Source organism: Manis pentadactyla, chromosome 4, assembly GCF_030020395.1.
Source record: "Manis pentadactyla isolate mManPen7 chromosome 4, mManPen7.hap1, whole genome shotgun sequence".
In the NCBI taxonomy this organism is placed as follows: domain Eukaryota; kingdom Metazoa; phylum Chordata; class Mammalia; order Pholidota; family Manidae; genus Manis; species Manis pentadactyla.
The window spans coordinates 85,787,835-85,810,497 of NC_080022.1; the positions used below are offsets into that span (position 1 = coordinate 85,787,835).

General features: G+C 37.4%; 1 protein-coding gene across 1 annotated transcript in view; it reads left to right on the plus strand.

The window, feature by feature from the left end:
- Positions 1-211: 211 nt before the first annotated feature.
- Positions 212-22,663, plus strand: part of PLPPR4 (phospholipid phosphatase related 4) — a 47,617-nt gene continuing 25,165 nt past the window's right edge. The window contains exon 1 of the mRNA XM_036883883.2: positions 212-761. Coding sequence (XP_036739778.1) covers positions 540-761 — 222 coding nt within the window. The 5' untranslated portion in view covers positions 212-539. The remainder of the gene's footprint in view (positions 762-22,663) is intronic.

Below are 22,663 nucleotides of genomic sequence, written 5' to 3' on the forward strand. Positions count from 1 at the left end.
TTATCAGCAGGTGATTCAGTGTTGTAGGGTCTCCTGCGCAGAGATTCTTCAGAAGGGACTGCCATTCCTGGATAGCAGCCAGTTCCCACCAGGGTCTACTTTTCAGTATGGGATCCTAGTTTTAATTTCACACACGCAGAGGTCAGTTTTCATTTGTGGGTCAGAGCTCAAGAGCTGGGCTTCTGCTATCCAGCAAACCTGACGCTAGCATTCCTAGACTGACCCAGGAGGCTGCCCAGTGGGGGCGTGGGTGCCTCTGCTGCTCCCCAGACTGTCTGCTGCAGAATACAGGGAATGCTTCCTCTTTTCCGATTCTTGACGTCAAGCTCCGAAAGCCACCAAGCCTCGCAAGGGCGGTGGAGAGCCGAGGGAGGGCAGCGGGAGGGGAAGCCATTGCAGCAACAGCTTGGAGGAGGTTGCTGGACGCCTCTCCGTGGAGAAAAACAGGCAGCGAGAGCCAGAATAGGGAGGAAGAGGACCTTCCCTCTCGGGCAGCCGCCGGGTTGCTGCAGAGGGGAGGGGAGAGGCGGGGGCGCTGCATGCAACGCACTGGCTCCAGCGGCGCCCGCGGGGAATGTGACATCAGCGGCGCCGGGCGCTTGCGGCTGGAGGAGGCGGCTCGCCTCGGCAGCGCGGTGCACACCTCGCCCCGGGGTGAACGCAGACCTGGGCAGGCGGCAGGGATGTCGGCGAAGGAGAGGCCAAAGGGGAAAGTGATCAAGGACAGCGTGACCCTCTTGCCCTGCTTTTATTTCGTGGAGGTGAGTTGGCCCAGCGCCTTGGCGTAATGCAGATCCTTCGGGCATCTCCGGAGCGAATTCAAGGGCTGGACCCTGTTGGAGGCGCGGAGACGCGGCCAGGGTGCGCGCCGCTGCCCCCAGATGCCCGACTCTCCCCTCCCCCCAGGTTCTGGGGAGCCCCCGCAGTGTGCCTGTGAGTGCCTGCCAGCCAGGGGTGATTTCCACTAGCGGAGTCGCGGCCAGGTGGCCTGCAAGGGAGAGATACCTGTGTGAGTGAGTGTGGGGCTAGTTCCCCGGCCCTCCTGTGGGGCCTGTGCACAGTGTTTGGGGCCCAGAGGGGCCATGATGCCGGTATTTTGGGATATGGGTCTCCGGTCAGCTAGTACGTATTAAAACTCTGTGAGCTTTTGATAAGAATTCAAATGCACATAGCCATGCCTGGGGTGTATGAGTGCCGGGAATATTTATACAGTATCAGGACTATTGATTACTTTATTACAAACAAACAAATACGGTTCCCCTATATAATTACTGTGGTGCTCACATCTGCTTCTAAAATTGGGTCCACATCTTTGGGCATCAATCTATTGGCCTTTTATCATGATTAACAAAAATTATATGTGTGTGTGTGTGTGTGTGTGTATTTTTTAAATAAGTGACATCATTTGATTTTACATGAATTGCACATATACACTTAATCTGTGCTGAGCAGTATTTATTACAGATAAGCAATTCCTATGCAGATGTATTCAAAATGAACCTGTAACTTACCAAAACGCCTTATTTAATAAGGGAAGAACAATTTATGGAAGGGTTATAAAGATTGACAGGTGCAGTGATTCCATGCACTATGTCCATTGCATTAGGAAGACATTTTTAAGCAAGAGGTTTATTAATCATAGGTAGAAAAAAGATGTATTGGATAGGTTTAGTGAAATCAGATGGTTTTGGACATAGAACTATGTTCTGTAGTTATAGCCTGGATTGCATAGAGAATTATGAGACTGTTGCTGAATTATAAATGTCCTTCCTTGGCTGTCTTTTTAGCCAAATATGGAGGTTTAGCACTTTCAGTTACATATAGTAGACTGTTTTTGATGATTGTGAGACTATCTATGCTGAGGGATAGTCCCTGCTTTGAAACTTGGGGGAAGGGACATTGTCATATTGTCCAGGCAGGTAACAGTATATTTGCAAGTTTCTCTTAGTTGTCACAATTTTTTTTGAGTGGTTTCAGTTTTAAGAAAGAGGTATGTGACTTGCATAAGTCTCAGAGAAATGTTGGGTGATTCCTTCATCCATGATCCACAAAAAAAGAAGGAAAAAAATGGTCCTATTTATTTAAAGTAATTATTTGATTCATTTGTTTTTGCCTTCTCCTTTCACAAGAGATTTTGAAACCATGGTTTAGGTAATTCAGTTGAAAGATAATAGGATTTTCTCAAGAAAAATGTGGCAGAAGATTCCATGATGAAAAGGGTAGAAGAATAGAAAGATGGGATATCTGCCTTGGAGTTAAATCCTGTCAGGCCACTTGTCGCATTGCAAATCCACTGTGGTTTTGTACTAAAGCACTTTCATTCATGTCTGGAACTGTTACATCTATCTAGGAGAAATCAGTCAATGGTAGGTTTCCACCTCCAAGATGGAGCACCCCTGAGATCAGCTAGTAGCTGACTACATATGGATTGCAGCCATTTGGCTTCAAGGAAAATACTTCCATGAAAGAGGATGCAAACAGAGAATTACGAATATGCCTTTAGAGAGGCTATGTGTGCATTTTTTAGGTATCTTTGTACTAAGGAGTGCATATCATCCCTTAATCTAGAATTTTAAAAGTAAAAATGCTTCATAATGCATTTGAATGTGTCCCTAGGAACATCTCACAAATGTTACTTCTTTTCAATGTGTGGAAATCATTGAATTCATTTTCACCCATTCAGGTACCCTCTAGGAGTCCCTTAGCAAGGCAAGCCATTGAACAATTACTTGAAGACAGTTCATGGAGTTTGAGTGAGCATTTGACATTATGACTTGACATTATGTCTTGAGTATAACTCATTTCAAAGGGAGAGCCACAAAACTGGTTTGCAAATTATCTCCTGAAACTTAAACACATGATGAACCAACCACTAAAGAGCCTTTAGAAAACACTGGAACACCAATTATTTAAGGGATTGTTGACAGACTGCACTATCAAGCTCTCTTGGAATGATTCATTTTGAAGCTGGAGAGAATCAGCTTTATATCTCATTTGGAGGCTGCATAAATACAGCATGAATTAACAGTCCAGTAAAATGCTCTAGAGTAATGACACTTGCTTTATAACATAGTTTCCCAAGCCTTAGTAATTAAAATAGAAAAGTGAAACATGAGTGAATCTTAAATCGCACAGTAGTCCAAAGCTTCCTCTGTTACTTAAGACAATAATTTAAATAACAAAAAGGGGCAAAAACTTTGGATTCTGAGGAGAAAACTCTGGGTCTCACATCAGTGACATCATAGACAGTTTAAACTTTGCCTTAATTCAAAGAGTTTAGATTGTTTTAAACTGCTATTCATGATAGGTCTGAGATCTGAAGAAACTTTAGGAAAGAGGAGCAACTTTCATTCAGACTAGAGGGGGCTGAAATCAATTTAGTCTGAATTATGGCAGAAAAAGGGCATCATGATCTACTGGGAAAAACCTGAGCTTTGCAGACCTGGTTCATACACCACCTATGCTATATACCACTCAGATAATTCTGGCCAACCTACCTCTCTCATCCTCAATTTCTGCATATGTAATAGCATTTATATGATATAATATAAATATACATATTCATATATAATATAAATTATAATACCCATACCTTAGACTATATTATGATGTTAAAATATTAAGACATGGAGACACTGTCATGCCTGGGATAGAGTAGGCACTGGAGATGTGTCACTTTCTTTCCTCTCTCTTAACTGCCCTTGACTTAAATGGATTATTTTACTTTTAAACTAGTTTTAAGGGATCAAGTCCTGATAAGCTCTAGCTTGTGAGTTCCTGTTGTTCAGAGGAAGCCACCACCTCCCCAACTTTTACAAGTGGTCTGGGTTTCAGAAGTTTCCTGAAATTGGCCTATTGCAATGGATCTGAATGGAGAGAGTAAATAGCTGAGTACTATTTACAGTTTGGGCAATAACAGCCATCATTTATGAAACACTTTATAGGTACTAAGAATAAAGCTAAATGCTTTACATGTACATCTCATTCAGTCTTCAAAGATTCTCATTAAGAAAGAGGTCATGCTTATCCATGTTTCAAAGAAGAAGAAACTGAAACTGAGGAAGTTATAAAACTTACCCAGGTTTACAAAGCAGGTGGGAGACAGAGCCAGGTGTGACCCCAGAGCCCAGGCCCTTAACCACTGCAATAGCTGCCTTTCTCAACACGTTGAGAGAATATTCACATAGGCAAAGTTCCCATGGTTTCCCTCTGGTGAAAATCAGAAGATGGGGTTGAAAGTAGGGGCCTACTGACAAAGGTGATACAGTTTTGCCTGACAACAGGCTAACTTCTTCAGTTGAGTTCCACCTTGACACCCCCACCTGAACCCCCACGCTGATTCACTGCTTAGTGGTCAGTGTCCCCTCCACAGATCCCCATGCCTAGGTAAGCAAAAGAGGAGAGACCCTGGCAGCCAGTTTGCAGAATGTCAGGGTAGAAGGAATGTATATCCTTGTGGGCACTGGACTGCGGTGTTCAGCCACACTCTAAAATCAAGTAATCTTGTCACAGTTCACCACTAAGCTTGATGTTAAGCCAACATTAAGTAAGTTAACTTCTCCTACATCTCTGATTTATGCTGTCAATTGTCTGCTGATAAAAGGGCTTATGACTGAGAGTAATTAAATATATCAATATTACATGATGATGTGAAAAACACGAAATAATTTCCAGCCAGTTATCTCACTTTATGAACAAGTTTGATAGTTCAGTTTTTCATTGTTCAACTCAGAAGATAAGAGGACAAGTTATGAAAGGAACTCTCAAACAAGTATATCCAAGGCCTTATCAGGTTGAACAGAAAAGCAGGTAAAAAGAAATGTTCCACTGAAGAGAAGGTTTCTCTTGCCTTTCAAGTTCCAAAGAATTCTCCAAGTGATGGACAGTCCTATCACTTAACGGTGGCAACTGCAGCCAGCAGCACACCTCGACTTACTTAGTAAGAGGTCTTTCAAGCTGGCTAACCCAGTATTTTATGAGATAAGGCTGGTTGTCTGTATATCTGATGTGTTTCCTTTATGAAAGCATTATGAGGGCCCCACCTGTGCTCAGACTCACCGTTGTGCTCTTATTAGTCATTCTCTTCAAATATGTGAGTTCTCATTGATTTAGTATGTAATATAAACAAATGACAAATTATCTTTTAAGCTAAAAAGATACAAATTCTTAATAAATAAATAGGAAAGAGATTCTTTGCATTTAAACATTCTGCTTTATGGTATATATTTTTATTAGTAATTTAATGTTTACTTTATGGAGGTAGAAGAGCTCTTGCTGACATACAAAGATATTTTTATAGGGCTATAAATATAGTTTGAGGTTGACTGACTCACCTAGGATCCCACAGCTGATCTTAAAACCAGCACAGAGTTCAACATATAGCAAGCACCCAATAAATATTTTTTGGACAAAGAAACAAGATAGTTTGAAATTTCTTGTTTCTCTCTCTCTCTCACACACACACACATACACACATACATCCCTATACACAAAGGTATGCACGAACACAGAGGGACTGAAAATATCTTTTCTCTCTCTTTCTGTTAAGCTTGAAATAACAGTATCTGAAGCATTACAGATTCAAAATATTTTAAATGCAGCAAACTTGATATTAGACAGACCGTCTTCACTAATTTGAATGTTATATTTGACAATGGATAAGTTTCCAGATTTTCTTAACCTAGACAATATTTGTTAATACTAGACAGTGTGCTCAGGAATGAAAGCTGTTGTTTCTCTGTTGTCGTCCTTCCTGGAGAAGTTCAAAAAGTCTTTGCTTGAGCAAAGACCCTGGTTTGTGTAGTCTGAACACCAGGCCTAGACATTTTGTGATGTTTTGACAAAACGTTAATGTGATTTTTGTTTTCTTCCCACTGGAAAATGTCTACAGATTCTTAACTGTAGCAAGCATTAATTCATAAGATTTCTGTTGCAGCTCATGAACTATGTAAAAATTATATAACCCATTTGATCTTCTAGCTGGAAAATATAGTTAACTTATTTCCTTTTGCATAAACCTTTAGCATCAGTAGGAAGTATAAAATCACATTTTCCATTGCATGTACCAAAATAGTAGCTATAGATTTTTTCCTTTTTCTAGATGGCATAGAGAGATTGTCTGCTCAAAGTACTCCAAACCCTGCCAACAGAGATGAGATGACAAATCTTCCCTCCTCTTTTAGAGTCACAATGCACAAAGCCTTTTGATGAAAAACAAAAAGAAAATAGAGAAGATAACAGGTTCCTAAGTTTTAGAGAGACTAAATGAGGACATTTTCACAAATACCAAGACTGTGTATTGAGCATAGAACCTGCTATTTGAGAATTCTATGTTATTCCTAGGCACCATCACTCTCCTAGTGTGTCTCCATGGCCAAGTCACTCATATTGTTTTTTGTCCTACTTTTTCTCTAACAGGAAATAAAATACCTGGTTTCTACCAACCTCAAAGGGAGATTAATAATAATAATAAACTAATAGTCCATTTCCAACCTCCTTTATATGACAGACCCTGTGCATACATTATCTTTAATCCTGAGAACCACCCTAGAATGTACTATTAATATTGTATTAATGTAGTATTGAGAAGGTAATTTTCCTTATTTTTTACATCAGCAAACTGAGAGAACTAAATATTCTTCTCTGGGCACACAGCAATTAGGTGAAGGAGCCAGGATATGAGTGATTGTCCATTTTGCTCTAGCATTAATTAACATTATCCAACTCCACCTCATGCATGCTTTCAATGATAATGCTTAACTGAACAAAGAAGTGGATGAGAAGACCCTACTGCCCACCTTTGCCATGACTTGGCTAACTTCATGGTATCTGAAGTCCTGTACTTGGAAGATGTCTGGGTGAGGTTCTCAGTCATGGAATAGAGTTTTTCTCTTCATTCAGATACTTAGCACTATCTCCTACTTACAGTAACTGATTTGATTCTGAATGGATGTGTAGATGGCTCAATGACTGGCTTCTGAAAAAGGTGTTTTTGGAAAGCACAAATAGCATTCATGAGTCTCCTGTGGAGACTGAATGAGGAGCTACCGGGAGAAAGAGAGGGAAGAGTTGGAACTGAAATAAAATTAGGAAAGTAGAATCTGTAGGTCTATGAAAATGGTGGAGTATGGAGGGAAGGTCTCCCAAAGAGATAATAGAAACAGAGAGAGGCCAGGCCAAGGAGAATTAGGAGCAAGAGCAAGAGAATTAGTCACAGCAGATTTCCTCGCTGCATATGTGTGCAACACAAGCTATTGCTTAAGCAACTTCTCTTTAAAGGAATTAAGGATATGTCTTATTAGAGAATTAAGTCGAATAAAATCATGTACTCCAGGAACATCTAGTTTGATTCTTCTATATACAAATGAGAATATTGTGGCTTGAAAAGGTTAACTGAGCTGCCTAAAAACACACTGTGGTTAATATCAGATCAGGAATAGAACGTAAGTCTCCTGACTCCTGTTCTAGTGCTCGTTTCTAATTACTGCTATTTCTAGAATCCCTTATGTAAGAAAGTTTCCCCTGGATTCTAATACTTGAAATGCAGGTCATTCTAATTCTTCATATAAACAAATTGTTCTAGCTGTTTGGAAATTATCTCTAAATACTTAGGTACACATTTCATGCACCACATTGCATTAAACAACATGTTAAAGCAATTATGAATGGATCTTCTGCTTTTCCAAATATTTAGGCTCTTTGAAAAACATGGTTACAGCTAATGATCCTAAGTTTAGAAGTGCTATTTTTCTTTCTCATTGCCTAATTGCCCACCTGTGATTTCACAACTACTTTCTTTGACACAAGGTCTCTGACAGACCTGAAGGAAAGAAGAAACATTGGAATGAGTAAGAATGTAATTTACATCGTCAGTTTTCTATTACAGTTTAATGTATTTTTTTCCATGTACACTATCTCATTTGATCCTTTAAATACAACTGAGGAGTAGGTATCAACACTGTTTTACAAATTAAGTAATTGAGACTCAGGAAGTTCTAAGAACTTGCCTAAAACCCAAGTACTGCTCTTCTACCATGTAGGCCACAAGAATAAAGAGGTTGTATTTAAACTGTGAAATGTCTAATTATAAGCATCTCAGTTTTTTATAGTTTCATCTAGAGTTAATTAGTTGAGAAATGTACTTCCAGGTAACTATGCAATAGAGTAATTTCCTCAAGGTCAAGTGGGCTTTAGGAAGAGGAAGCCAAGGACAGAAATGCTCATTTTGACACAATTAATGTTGAGGTGTTTTTCCTGTCAGTAATTAGGCATTGAATCAATTGCCCAATAGGTTCATTATTGTTTGGTTGTTTTTATATCACAAAACATTTATGTTAGTCAACATAAAAGAGGAGAATTGCTTTCTTATTTGCTGTAACAAGGTGGCTTCTGTACATTCTCCTAAAACTAACATTAGAACCATTCCATATAAACTAAAGAGAAGGGGAAACACACATAATTAAAATCAATGTATTTAGAGGAGAAGGTAAATAAGGCATCAGTACATTTCATAGACTGTCATTTGGGAGTGGGAACTGTGGAACATATGTGCGTATGGTGTCCACCATTTACTGTCCTTGCCAAAAGCTTGGGCTGTGGGATTGCCTTAGAGGTAAAACTGCCGTTTAATAAAATCCTAACCATGCTTCAGAAAGTGGGTCCTCATGGACAGAGTCCAAAAGACACCAATCTTATATTAAGGGCTCTCCAAAAAGGGGTACTAAATTACCAGGGTGTAATCTGTACTTTCATGACAATTCATTTATTCACTGAATAAATATTTATTGATTGCTTATTATGTGACTTTTGGTTAAGTTAATGGAAATAATATGAAATCACTACTGGCGTACTTCCTAGTCCATAGTAGAATTTCAATAAATTTGCACTGAATGGATGGAATAAAATAGCACTGATAATTATGAACGTAAATTTTCCCTTAACTTTCATTTTTCAGCCAGAGGAGACATTTTTATTTGTAAAGAAAGTGATGATGAATGCCCCTTCAAACATTGCTCTGCCTCATGGATTATTGAGCACCTGAAGATTAAAACAATCTTCAAGGTCTGTATGAGTCCTCAGTTCTTAATTATACTTATTTTTTGATGTAAGTCATACCTATACCTATGGCTTTTTTTTTTTTTTTTGAGATTTGAGACTTCAAAGAGAAGCATCATTTAAACAAAGAACTTATAGTTTTGATTTTCATAAGACACATATGCTAGCAATGATCCACTAAATGATCATTTAGTAGAACCTACCAATAGATAACAATTTTTTACTTTTATAAAAGAATATGGCTTTTTTACTCATTGGCTTTGTAATCCTAGACATATAATTCACTTCCTTCAAACCTCAGTTTCCACATTTGTGAAATAGTGAAAATACTGTGGATGTGTTAGTTTTTGTGACCTTTTAATTATATGTAAATTCTATAATATGGCTAACAATTCCCAGTGGGAACTCAGCGCCTAGCAAATGAGTTTTCTCTTTCCCATTTATCAACACCTACCTAACCTCCATCTTGTCTAAAGTTAACTTTCTATGTGGTTTTAGATATTATTAGGTTTCTTGGAAAGACTTTGTTTTCCTATTTTTTTGTATCACACATTTAGGTGTGTTTTATAATGCACATACAGTGATAAAGTAATTCATTACAATATATAAATACATAAAAGCAAATGCTTATTGGAATGTGTGCTGGTTTTTTATTGACTGAGGTACACGTGCACACCGCCCCCCCACACACACACACTCATATAATGGAGACCACTTGCCTTAAGTGCCGGTACTTGACCTTGTCAGAGGAAGAAAAGTCACATTTACTGAGCATCTGCTATATACTAGCGTAACACCTCTACTGCAAGTCCTTGCTCCAGGGATGTTAATAGGCCCATACTCTGGGAGACCCTGCCATTCTTACCTCTTTTAGGGTTCTTTGGTACCATGTACCAACTCAGCAGCAGGGGCTATCCTGTGCAAATTACATGTGTTCCCATGTCTGAATTGAGCTATCTGTGAAATAAATAAATTTATCTGCAAAAACTAGTGAATGAGCAAAGGATAATCCAATCTTTGGGAATAAGTGACCTAATTTAGGCTATAAGGAAGAGATTTGTTCCAATCTTTTCTTTAAGTCAGTTGGATAAGCCCTAAAGAAGGAACAGACTTTTTGCCCATTAGATAATGATTTAGAGATGCTTGTATTGTAGCAACTGAGATTTGAGAGACTAAGACATAGAGAATTTCCAGCTCTGAAGAGTTTGGTATAGTCTTTTTCATGGGAAAACCTTATAAAGAAGATGTCAAGAATGTGTTGTAAACTCTACACTATACAGAGAAGAACTTTTAAAACTCTTCTACCCTCAGCTCTCATCCAATTTCTAGCTTCCAAATGGATTTTATATGTATGAGGAAAAATTATTTAGAGATGCCAGATTTTTTGGTACTTAAATGTCCTGGATAACATTGATCCTAGTGATTCTTAGATAGTTAGACTAGGAGATAAATAAGGAAGAATTCTTTTTTAAATTAATTTCTTTTTCTTTCTAGCCTCTCAAGCAATATAAGTAGCAGGTGGCAGATAAATTCTCAAAAAATTTGTGTTGCATTGATTATTATGTTGCTCAAGAATCAAAAAGCTTAATTAATGGACATAGATGGAACCTGTACTGAACCTCAGCTTTGGTCTTGACCTTGGCTTTGGTCTTCTATGCCTGACCTTGAATGCTAATGGTCCTTTCACTTCAGTTCAGAAAGAGAAGAAGAAAGAGCTAAAACTTAGGTGCCCAGATATATGTTTCAATGTGTTTGAGGAGGGCTAAGTGCAGCACGGCCTAGGATGCTCTTTGGGGCTATAAAAGACTTTATGAACCCCTCATTCCAAGGCTCCCAGTCCCCTTGACTCAGAAGGCTCTGCTCCTGGCTCCACCACCACCCTTTCATCTTACGATTGCAGAGGCCAATGCAGCAGACTAGGAGGGAGAGGGCTGGTAGGAGATGGCCCTACGAACCACAGAGACCTTAGTGTGCTGTGCCTCAGTCTCACATTCTTTCCTGTGTTGTTTCTTCATTTTCCAAGATGCATTAAAAATCATAATGAGGACATCAATTTCCAGTCTAGGCAGAGGGTGTCTAGCATAACCGAGGGGTAGAGACTGAGCCAGGGCAGCAAGGCAGGGACTCGCCCTTCTCCAGCAGCAAGATAAGGCTGCTTAGCTTCACATACCAGATGGTCAGGTTGCCAAAATAAAAGACTGTTCAAAGCTTGGCATACGAGTGGAGGTTAAACACATTTCTAATGGGTGGCTATTTCTTTAAATGAGTAGGGAAGCTGGTTAAAAAAATGTCAGCATAAAGGGTTAACATCCAAAATATATAAAGAAATCACATGCTTCAGCACCCAAAAAGCAAATCACCTGATTAAAAAATGGACAGAGGATATGAACAGACACTTCTCCAAAGAAGAAATTCAGATGGCCAATAGACACTTGAGAAGATGCTCCACATCACTAATCATCAGGGAAATGCAAATTAAAACCACAATGGGATATCACTTCACACCAGTAAGGATGGCCAGCATCGAAATGACTAGGAACAACAAATGCTGACAAGGATGCGGAGAAAAGGGAACCCTCCTACACTGCTGGTGGGAATGTAAGCTAGTTCAACCATTGTGGAAAACAATATGGAGGTTCCTCAAAATACTAAAAATAGAAATACCATTTGACCCAGGAATTCTACTTCTAGGAGTTTACCCAAAGAAAACAAGTTCTCAGATTCAAAAAGACATATGCACCCCTATGTTTATTGCAGCACTACTTACAAGATAAGGAAGCAACCTAAGTGTCCATCAGTAGATGAATGGATAAAGAAAATGTGGTGCATATACACAATGGAATCCTATTCAGCCATAAGAAAACAAATCCTACCATTTTCAGTAACATGGATGGAGCTAGAGGGTAATATGCTCAGTGAAATAAGTTAGGTGGAGAAAGACAAGTACCAAACGATCTCCCTCATTTGTGGAGTATAACAACAAAGCAAAACTGAAGGAACAAAATAGCAGCAGACTCAACAGTCTCCAAGAAGGGACTAGCGATTACCAAAGGGGAGGGGTATGGGAGGGCAGGTGGGGAGGGAGGGAGAAGGGGATTGAGGGGTATTATGATTGGCACACATGGTGTGGGGGGGTCTTGGGGAACACAGTGTAGCACAGAGAAGACAAGTAGTTACTCTATGGCATCTTACTACACTGATGGACAGTGACTGCAATAGGGTATGGGGTGAAATTGGTAATATGGGTGAATGTAGTAACCACATTGTTTTTCATGTGAAACCTTCATAAGAGTGTATATCAATGATACCTTAATAAAAAAAAATGTCAGCAGCAGCTACAACAATGCTTAAAGTTCCCTCCAGCTTAGAGACATTTCATTTCTACTGGCCACCTGCCAAGGATCTGTGTATTTTTCCAGATGAAACTTTAAGTCTCCCAAAGGGCATACATGCACACACACACACACACACACACACATCACATTTCCTCTTTCACTCTTGGTTCAAGCCACTTACCTTCTCAGGTGTTGTGTTGGTCAAGCAATCCAGCAGGAATTAGATAATATTCATTGTAGACTTTAGTAATAAAATGTGCTTCTTTCTCAAATGTACTCTTATCCCATGTTACATTATATTTGGGTTATATTTTTGTTCATCTGACTACTGATGCATCTCACAATGAACACATAGTACAATCATAACTTGATTTAGGATATTAGAAAATAAAAGTTATTAATGTCCTACATTAATAGCCCATCTTCAATTTCTCTTTTATTCATCAATCCCTTTCACAGATACATTCAAGTAAATGAGGTCTTAAGCAGCCTTGGAAAATCCTTAATCTTTAAGGTGGACTCATAATGTGCACTTAAGTATGCATCTAAGTATGTAGGAGACAGCTTGAAAAGATAGAGTGGCTCATGATACATTGTTAAATTCACATGTCCAAAATTAGATTAGAAATCCTCTTCTGGGTAATTGATAGGTCAAATAAAATATCAGGCACATAGTATACATTCAATAAATGTTAAATCATTACATAATAGAAAACATAAAATTTTATAGTGTTAACATAAAATAGTTTAATGATAAATTTGATACATGAATTAGTAAACAACTCAAAAAACGTAATTTCAAAATACTGGTACCTGTAATTCAATGATCTCTGTGTATATAACATAAGATTATATGTCACTTTGGATCTCAAAATTAGAAATTTGCATCTCTTATTTCATATTTCAGATGTGTAATTTCCAGTTACATCTCATTTCCCTGACATTATTGGAATGACTGTGTTTTTTGTCCAAACTCCCATTTTATTTGAAATTAAGAAATATGTGTTGATTGGATCCCAAAGATACTATGTATTTCCTTTGTAAGACTGTTCAGGTGTAAATATATATGCTTTCTCCATATGAATAAAATAATCCCACAATTAGTGAAAACATTATTTAATCTGAGTCTATTAAGATCTTAACATTTTTTCAGGGGATATCAAAATATATATGCATGCTACCACTCAGCAAAAATAACTTGGTAGCATTCATAGGACATAAAGATAAACGTATCTCATATTAATGTTTCTCAATGGCTTTGGGAAGATGAAGGTCAGTGGTGAAAGTTTTCAGCAAGAGGCAATAGGTATAATAACTACAAACATGAATTTGGGTGTTAAATTTCTTGAGTTTATAATCTAGCAAACAAGCCATACAGTCTTGCACAAATTATGTAATCTTCCTGTGCTCAGTTCCCTCCTCTGTAAGATGGGATAAAAATATTGCCTTCATTAAAGTTGTATTGTGACGATGGCATGAATTCAGAAATGCAAAGTACTTTAAATGGTATCTGGCAAATATTAGTAGCATTAAATTGCTATTAGAACCCATATTTTTAAAAGGTGTACATTCTAAGGGAAAAGAAATTAGCTGTAAGAAAAATTTTAAAGCAATTACTTTTAACAATTGAAATACAGTTGCCCAGCCTCAGGTCTTAGTATCTCATTTAGTTTAAATAACAAAACGCTTTTAATTCTTTCCAAGACAATGCACGGACTTTGGTGTCTAATTATGTAAGAGCAGCAAATTTTCAGGACCTGAGATTAAAGCTGGTGATTATAAAGTTTACTACCCCAAGCCTAAAGCTAGATCAATATTCAAGTTATAAAACAGCCACATGTCATTATTTCAGACTTTACTGTAAGATCATTGAGATATTGTAATTAGTCTTTTTAGAGCTGTAAAGATATAATTTATATTTGGGCATAAATACACGGGACAGATTTTTCCCATTAAGCCTAACCTATTTATTAGATCTGGTCCTTCTTCCCTATTAATTATCATTGCTATTTGGAGGACTCTATTGGAATTTCTCGTGTTCTTTAATGTTAGGAAAGAACATTAGAACACTGGAAATTCACAATAGGAACGTGTTCTGTGGTAGAAGTAAACAAGGATCTTTACACCTGGGGAATTTTCTTTTGTCATATTAATCACACTACAAGAACTATGTAAACATTTAACATTTTTGTTCAAATCATCCATACATGTATTAATTTATTGATGATACATTGATGATACCCAGTATGTCAGGTCCTGCCCTATACTAGACCCTGGGGGTAGAGAGGCACCTGAGACAATTTCCCTGCTCTCTTGGGTCTTGTCATTGAATAAGAGGGAAAAGTAGAGGAACAACTGCCACTGCAAGTGTCAATTGCTACAAAAGAGCCATTCACCCCGTTATCTCTGTGCAGCTAGAGAAAGAGTTACAAAGGACATGCTTACAAAGAAAAGCCTCTGGAGTTTAAAGGTACCCAATTCCTGATATTGTATATAAGAAGTCATTCATTAAGAAAGACAGAGTGAAGATAAAAGCAGAAGACACGCAAGACATAAGTAAAGGTTGTTAAAATATTACCCCTTCTTCCGCCTCAAAAATGTAATTGTGCTGGAGAAACTGAACAGGGAAGAATATTTAACACCTTGGAATATCTTATCATTGAGTGTGATTTGAGAGTCCCCGCCACCCCTCCTCCTTGGTGCCTCTTTAACCCCTTGCACATGTGGCCACCTCATGTCTCTGTCCCTTAAGCCAGCATTTTCACTGAAGCCTGGGGCTACTCTTTCCTGAAAAGCATCAGATGGGAGCCAGAGAGCGACATGTGCCAGAGTGGCAGCAGGGTGTTAGGGTGTGGTGGGGCTCGTGCTTCCAGGAACGTAGCAGATCAGGTTGCATTTACTGGCCTTGTACTTCGAAGCCAGGCACTCCCAAGGAGGTTATATTAAATTAGATAATTTATGGGGGAATGTCTAAATAAAAAGTCATTCAGTGTTGTTTTCTTGTTGGATATGAGTAGGTGCTTAATTCTGCTTTCAGGAATTGAAAGTGAATGAGCTTTAAAAAGAATAGATACTAGGTTTGAGCAAAAGAAGCAATTTTCATATTAGAGTGATAAAGAAGTTGGTAGAGAAACTAAGAGTTAAAAACAAGTGGGTAGGTTTTTTCATACTGCACATATTACTGCAACACCCTCTCCGCATTTGGGAGCTGCAGCCCTTGCAGCAATGCCGAGGAGGACAGCAGGCTGAGAGCCACGGAAAGGCAGTGGAGAGCACATTTCCGGGCCTTAGATGCCAGCCTGGGCATCCAGGCGCTCTCTCTCACAGGCTTTGGGGCATTTAGGCAATTTCTGTCAACTCTCTCTGTCTCAGTTTTCCCGTTTGTAAATTGGGGGGACACATAGATACTTTATAAGGTGTAGATGGAATGCAGCAATCTATTCTAGAACTTGGCACAGTCTCTGGTACTTAGATCCTCAACACATGCTATGTGTTGTCAAGAAATTGCCCATGTTTTCTGGTTCTCTAATAGCAATGCCCTGATTTCTTTGTATTAAATTCAGTGAGAATTTACTGGACACCTAAAACATTCAGAACCCTGTGGGAAATACACAAGTCTCCCTTTTAATTACCAGAGCTTAAAACAGAGGTTGGTCGTATACAAAAAACTACAGAGCAAGGCAGACATGTAACAGGTGTGACAAGAAAACATATATGGAGTAGGTGAGGCAGTCTTCAGTTCAGGATGGAGAGCATGGAGAAGGTTTCAGGGAGGAAAAAATTATGTCATCCTGACCTTTATGAGGATGATTTTAATGGGAAACCAATGTGAAAATGTAAAGTAAAGCAGAGACTAGAACATGTCTTTTGGGGAATGAGTGTAATGGGAACGTAGACTGCTTGTGGATTGGGAGAGGAGAGAGCAGGCATAGAGCAAAATCAAGCAAGAAAAACAGATTGAGTCTGTATTACAAAAGGTCAAAAGTGCCATTCTAAAAAATTTGCACTTTGTTTTGTTATTAGTGGGACAGTCTTAAAGGTATGATCAGATGTGAATCCTAGGAGAATTGGAAGCATTGTAGAGGATGAAACGCTGTGGCGAGGATGGAGGTGGAAGCCCTAACTCGTTATAGTGAGTAGTGACGGCGTGAGTGAAATGAGGAATGCTTTTTAAGTCATGAGAGCACACAGAGAATTTAATTAGGTGACAGTGAAAGAAGGCCCTCATTTCCCTGTTAACAAATGAGGCCCAGGAAGGGGAAGTGACTTGTCCCTAATACCAGAAGCTATAAATGGGGCAGTAAATGGGGAGAGAAACTGGATCCTCCTAGTTTGAAGACCAACATTGGTTTCCCTCTAACACGGTGCCAATTTAATCTTTATCTACACATGCCATGTAAGCCATGTCCATTTTATTTGTGAAACTGGTTTAGATTTCTAGACCTTAAATGGTATGATAGACTCATTCTGACTTATCCTTTCCCTTAATACTACAAAGATTAGTGTGTTTTTATAATCTGCATTTTTGAGATTCACTGCTGTTAATCTTAATAGGTTATCATCAAGGTGAAGATAGTCTTAAAGCCATAAAGCCCTATAATACAATATTAGTTATTATTATTGTTAATATTTGAAGGAAACACTTATCTGTATTAGCTACAAGGCAAAGAATACTAAGGAGTGTCATTAAAGATTGCACTGTAGGAAGGGGGACATTCTATCATCCCCGTGTGTTGGCCTATGACAACCTCCTATGTGGCAATAAGCTTTAATAAAAATATTTGATCTGCTAATATTTTTTCAAGTTTCATTTTAATACATTGTATTTAAGTTTTAAATTTCACATTTTATATGATTGTGGGACACTTACTATTTGTTCCCAGCCTCCTGTTTAAAATATTTTATTAATATCAAAAATGTTCTTTTTCTCTTAGATTATCTTTTGCATATGAGTGGTGTGAGTATACAATTATATTCTTTCACTTCTTGTGACATTATTTATATCACAAAATTCATATTCATAGCCAAGGTAGTTTAACTCTGAAATTCCTCATGCAAGTGTTCTTCAAAAGTGAGGGCAATGCTGTTTAAATCGGCCTATATCACTAGTGTGCAGCCTTCTCCCTGCAGCCTTGGACTCTCTCTTAGCATCAGATTGTCATCTTACTCTATTCCTGACAGCTACATTTTAATAATGAAAAGACATCTCAATGTTCCTGTTTCCAAAACAGAACCCTGGATTCCTCCTGCTCAAGCTTCTCCCAACCTTCCCAATCCAGTAAGTGACACCATTGGCCTTCCCCAATTGCTCAAGTCCCAAAGCCTTGAAATCAGCCTGTATTGTTTTCTCTTCAGCGACCAACCCTTCAACAAATCCTGTCATTTCTGCCCCTAAAATCATATCCAAAATCTACCAGCAACTCTCCATCTCCAGTACCACACTTGAGTAAAAGCTGCCTTCATCTCTTGCCTGGCTTATTTCAGCTGCCAAGCATCCTGGAACATGTAAGCTTCATGCTTGCAGAGGGTTTTCTCTGTTTTGTTTAATGCTATCCTCCTCATGCTTAGAGCAGTGCCTAACACATTCTAGGTATTCAAAAAGCATCTGCTGAATTTTGAAGATCCTTCTGAATTTCCACCCTCTGTCTGCTTTTGATCCATTACATTCAGCCCAACAGCCAGAGTGATCTTTGTAAAACACAGTTCAAGTCTTTTACACCTCTGCTTAAACTTTCCAAAGTATTTCCAAATGTACTTGGAATAAAATACTAACTCCAGCCATGGTCTTTAATTCTCTGCAAAGTTTCATCCCAAATCCAACTCTTTGACTCCATTTTATATCACTTCTCTCTTTTGACTGTGTCTTTTACCTGTTTTTTAAGTGGCTAGTTCTTTCTTGCCCTTTCAATTCTCTGCTTAAGTGATACCTACTTAGGTAGGACTTCCTTCATCGAAAATAGCAGTCCAGGTACCCAATTACCACGGCCCTCTCTTTCATCTTCTTCACGGTGTATATTCTTTCTAATATTGTAATTCTCAAATTTTTACCTGCTTTCCCCTGCTGGAATGAAATATTTATAAGGACTTAGTTTTATTACATCTGTATTCCCAGAACACAGCACAAGGCCTAGCACTAGAAGACTTGCAATAGACATTTGTTGAATGAATAAATAATTAAATGAGCCATCAATATCACATAGGTTCACTGACCCTTTGTGACTATGATCCCACCAGTTTAAGAGGATCTCACAGGACTCTGAAGTCAAGATTGTCACGAAAAAGGAAAAGAATGGAACTAACCTGTATTGCTCTAGGTTGAGAGCAAAGTGAATTCTCCCAAATGACAAGTAAAGTGTGTTCTTACTATCAACATGCTAAAAGCAAGTAAGCTCTATGACCTAGATAAAATGTCATGACAGATTCCATAAACTGTTTCACTAGAACGGGTATGTAATGTAGATTTTTTTTTTAATTGGCATCAGAAAAATCAATATTATCTAGCAAATGTAATCTTTTGAAAACACTCTTCTTTTGTTTTCCCAGTCCTCTGAAGTTATAATTTTCTTTAAAAATTATCCTATTATCTTTACTCACAAGTTCCTTAGCAGATGGTAACCATAAGAATCAATCTTTCTTTTTTGAAAACCATTTTCTTAGTGTTCAGATAATTTCCATCTTCCGTACTGCTGCATTAAAATAGTGTGGTTTACATTTTTTCTTGGCTAAAACATAACTAGAGAATAAAACTCCTAGTGCCTGACTATATAGAGCTTTTAGAATCTTTTTTTTTTCTCCATTTTTTTTTTTTTAAATAATTATTTTTTATTGAAGGGTAGTTGACGCACAGTATTACATTACATTAGTTTCAAGTGTACAACACAGTGGTAGAACATTTATATACATAATTCTAGGTTCCAGCTATCACCCTACCAAGCTGTTACAATATCTTGACTATATTCCTTATGCTATACATTACATCCCGGTTACTTATTTATTTTACCATTGGAAGTCTGTCTTTTTTTTTTTTTTTTTCTTTTGTGAGGGCATCTCTCATATTTATTGATCAAATGGTTGTTAACGACAATAAAATTCTGTATAGGGGAGTCAATGCTCAATGCACAATCATTAATCCACCCCAAGCCTAATTTTCGTCAGTCTCCAATCTTCTGAGGCATAACAAACAAGTTCTTACATGTAGAACAAATTCTTACATAATGAATAAGTTACATAGTGAACAGTACAAGGGCAGTCATCACAGAAACTTTCGGTTTTGCTCATGCATTATGAACTCTAAACAGTCAGTTCAAATATGAATACTCATTTGGTTTTTATACTTGATTTATATGTGGATACCACATTTCTCTCTTTATTATTATTATTTTTAATAAAATGCTGAAGTGGTAGGTAGATACAAGATAAAGGTAGAAAACATAGTTTAGTGTTGTAAGAGAGCAAATGTAGATGATCAGGTGTGTGCCTGTAGACTATGTGTTAATCCAAGCTAGACCAGGGCAATAAAACATCCACGTATGCAGAAGATTTCTCTCAGAACAGGGGCGTGAGGTTCTAAGCCTCACCTCTGTTGATCCCCAATTTCTCACCTGATGGCCCCCCTGCGACTGTGCCTGTCTTAGGTTGTTCCTCCCTTGAGGAATCTTACCCGTCTCTGGCTAACCAGTCATCTTCCGGGCCATACAGGGAAATGTAAAGTTGGTAAGTGAGAGAGAAGCCTTATTGTTTGAAAAAGTTAGCTTTTTACTTCTTTGCATATTTATGCCCTGTGGCTTCTATGACCAGCATTTGTCTTGAGGTATCTTTACCACTTGGAAGAATTATGATACTCGGTAAATTTGATATGAGGCACGAATTCTATTTAAGGGTTGTAATTAGGAAGGAAGAAGAAAAGCTGTAGAAGTAGCAGATGGAAGAAAACATGGGAAGATTGATTATTTCTTTGACATATCTTCTTGTAGAGTAACTTCAGCATGTATAGGTTTTAAGCTACTACTTAAATTACGCACACACATTAACATAATAGGAGTATAGTTACATAACCAAAGCATATCTGTAATTACCAGCCATCTCCAGTGAAACCAAGAAAACCAGTTAGGCACCTTAGGCATTTGTGAAAACTTATCTATGATATGGTGGATATTGTCCAACTGAACTTGAACAGTCTGAGAGAAATCAGACAAATTAAAACAACCCATTCCTGGGGACTGTTCACATGCCATATGTTCTTTTTAGAATCTTTTTTTTAAAATCACATTTGGATACAATCAAAAGAGGTCTGTGTGATTTTCTTATGTATATATCAATTCTATATCTATGCCAAAATTAGCACAGTCACCTGTTAAATTTTTTACATTCAAAAGAAAGTAATGTTGATGAGCATTTCAAAAGATGAAAGATAACTGTGAGGGTAAGTATGCTTGAAGCAAACACTATAATTTTAATTCATTACACTGTGTGGTAGTAAAATTCAATATAGGAAAACAATATATGTAATTACTTTTCTTCCCAAATATTGTAAATATTTTGTTCAAATCACTCTTGCTTGAAAGCAAAATTTATGTAAAAGAAAAAGAGTAAAAGATCTTTTTTTAAAAAAGTCAGAAAAACAAATATTAAAAAGGATATAAACTGTGATTCTTTGAAAACAAATGATGGTCTTAAAATATGTTTCTATAGGAATTTGAAAGACATTAATACATGAATAAAAGTGGTATAACTGGAAAAATTGGCAGTTTCAAGAAGGCTAATATCTTAAGGGACTAAAATGAGTATTAGTAAAGGAAATTATTTTCACTCATATTAATTTATTATATGTATATATATATAATTTATTATATGTATATATGTATATGCATATGAAATTTGGAAGTCACTATAATGTATAGTGTTGGTGAAAATATAGAAATGAATAAGATTAGGACCCTAACCAAAGGAGATTTTCATTTGGGAAGCAGAGCAAAGGCTGTAACTAACCAAAAGCAGGTAATTATAATAAAGAGCACTGTATAAAAATTTCCTGAAAAGAAGTGCTTTTAAAAAATTTTAGAGAATTAAGAATAAGGAAATTACTTTCAAAAGAGATTACCAAGTAAGGCATTATGAAAAAGGTAACATTTGGAGAGTATATTATTAGTAGTTGTTATAACAGCAACAGCAATACTTACTAACACTTATGAAGTACACTTCATTCCAGATATTGTTCAATATGACTTGCAATACTACATGTAATCTTTTCAACTGCCTGTGTGGATGGGTACTATCCATGTATTTATTTTATAGATAAGAAAACTGAGATGTAAGTGAAACATCTCCAAGTTCACACGGTTGGTAGTAAGTGGGAGAGCTGATACTAGGACCTCCTGTAATGAACCCTGAAAACCGTATGACTCCATTGGTTTATTACAGTATGTTGAATTCTGAGTGTCCTTCACTATTTACACACACACACACATGCAGTAATGCACAAGCACACCAATGCACAACTATAGGAATTGTGCTTTCATCCTATGGTCATTTCTTCACAGCCTAGTTGAACAGAGTCTCAAAACTGTTGAACAATGTCTCTACCAGGGAAGATTTACTTAGTTTTCAGATTAGTAATGTTGATAAAATTTTGTCCACCTTTCTGCTGCAGACATGAAACTTACTTTACTGGGGCATTACATTTTTTTAAATGAAATGAGCAGAAAATATTTAGGTGGGTGTGAAAGGCCTCAAATCTGATTCCCATTTACAAAATATATGTAGAAGTATAGTTCATATAGAAATATGAACTAAAGGCATCACGGAAATTTGAAAGATGGTATATTATCAAATTGGATTTAAGAGCAAAATATTTAACATTTCAATTAATGAAGAACTTTTTCTGAATTTATGAAAACCACACTTTTAAAATAATGTTTATTTATGCTAAGTGATGTATATTTTTAACTAAAGGTTTGTAAATAGAAGCCCTTAATTAAACAGAATTTGAAGCTACCCCCATTAGTTGATGCTACTTGTATTTCATTGACCTGAAATTCTATTCCATATTTTTAAATGGAAACATTGAATAGTCATTAAGAAATAAGACTTTGGAGCTACAATTCATGGGTTCAAAACCCACCTCTGCCATTTGCTATATAGGAAACTATATAGGGGTTTCCTATATATAGGGGTTTCCACTATATAGGGGTTTACCCACCTGTAAAATGAGGAGAAGAATAGCACCTATTTTATATCATAACAGGAAGTTTGATATAAAGTTATAAGTTAAAATT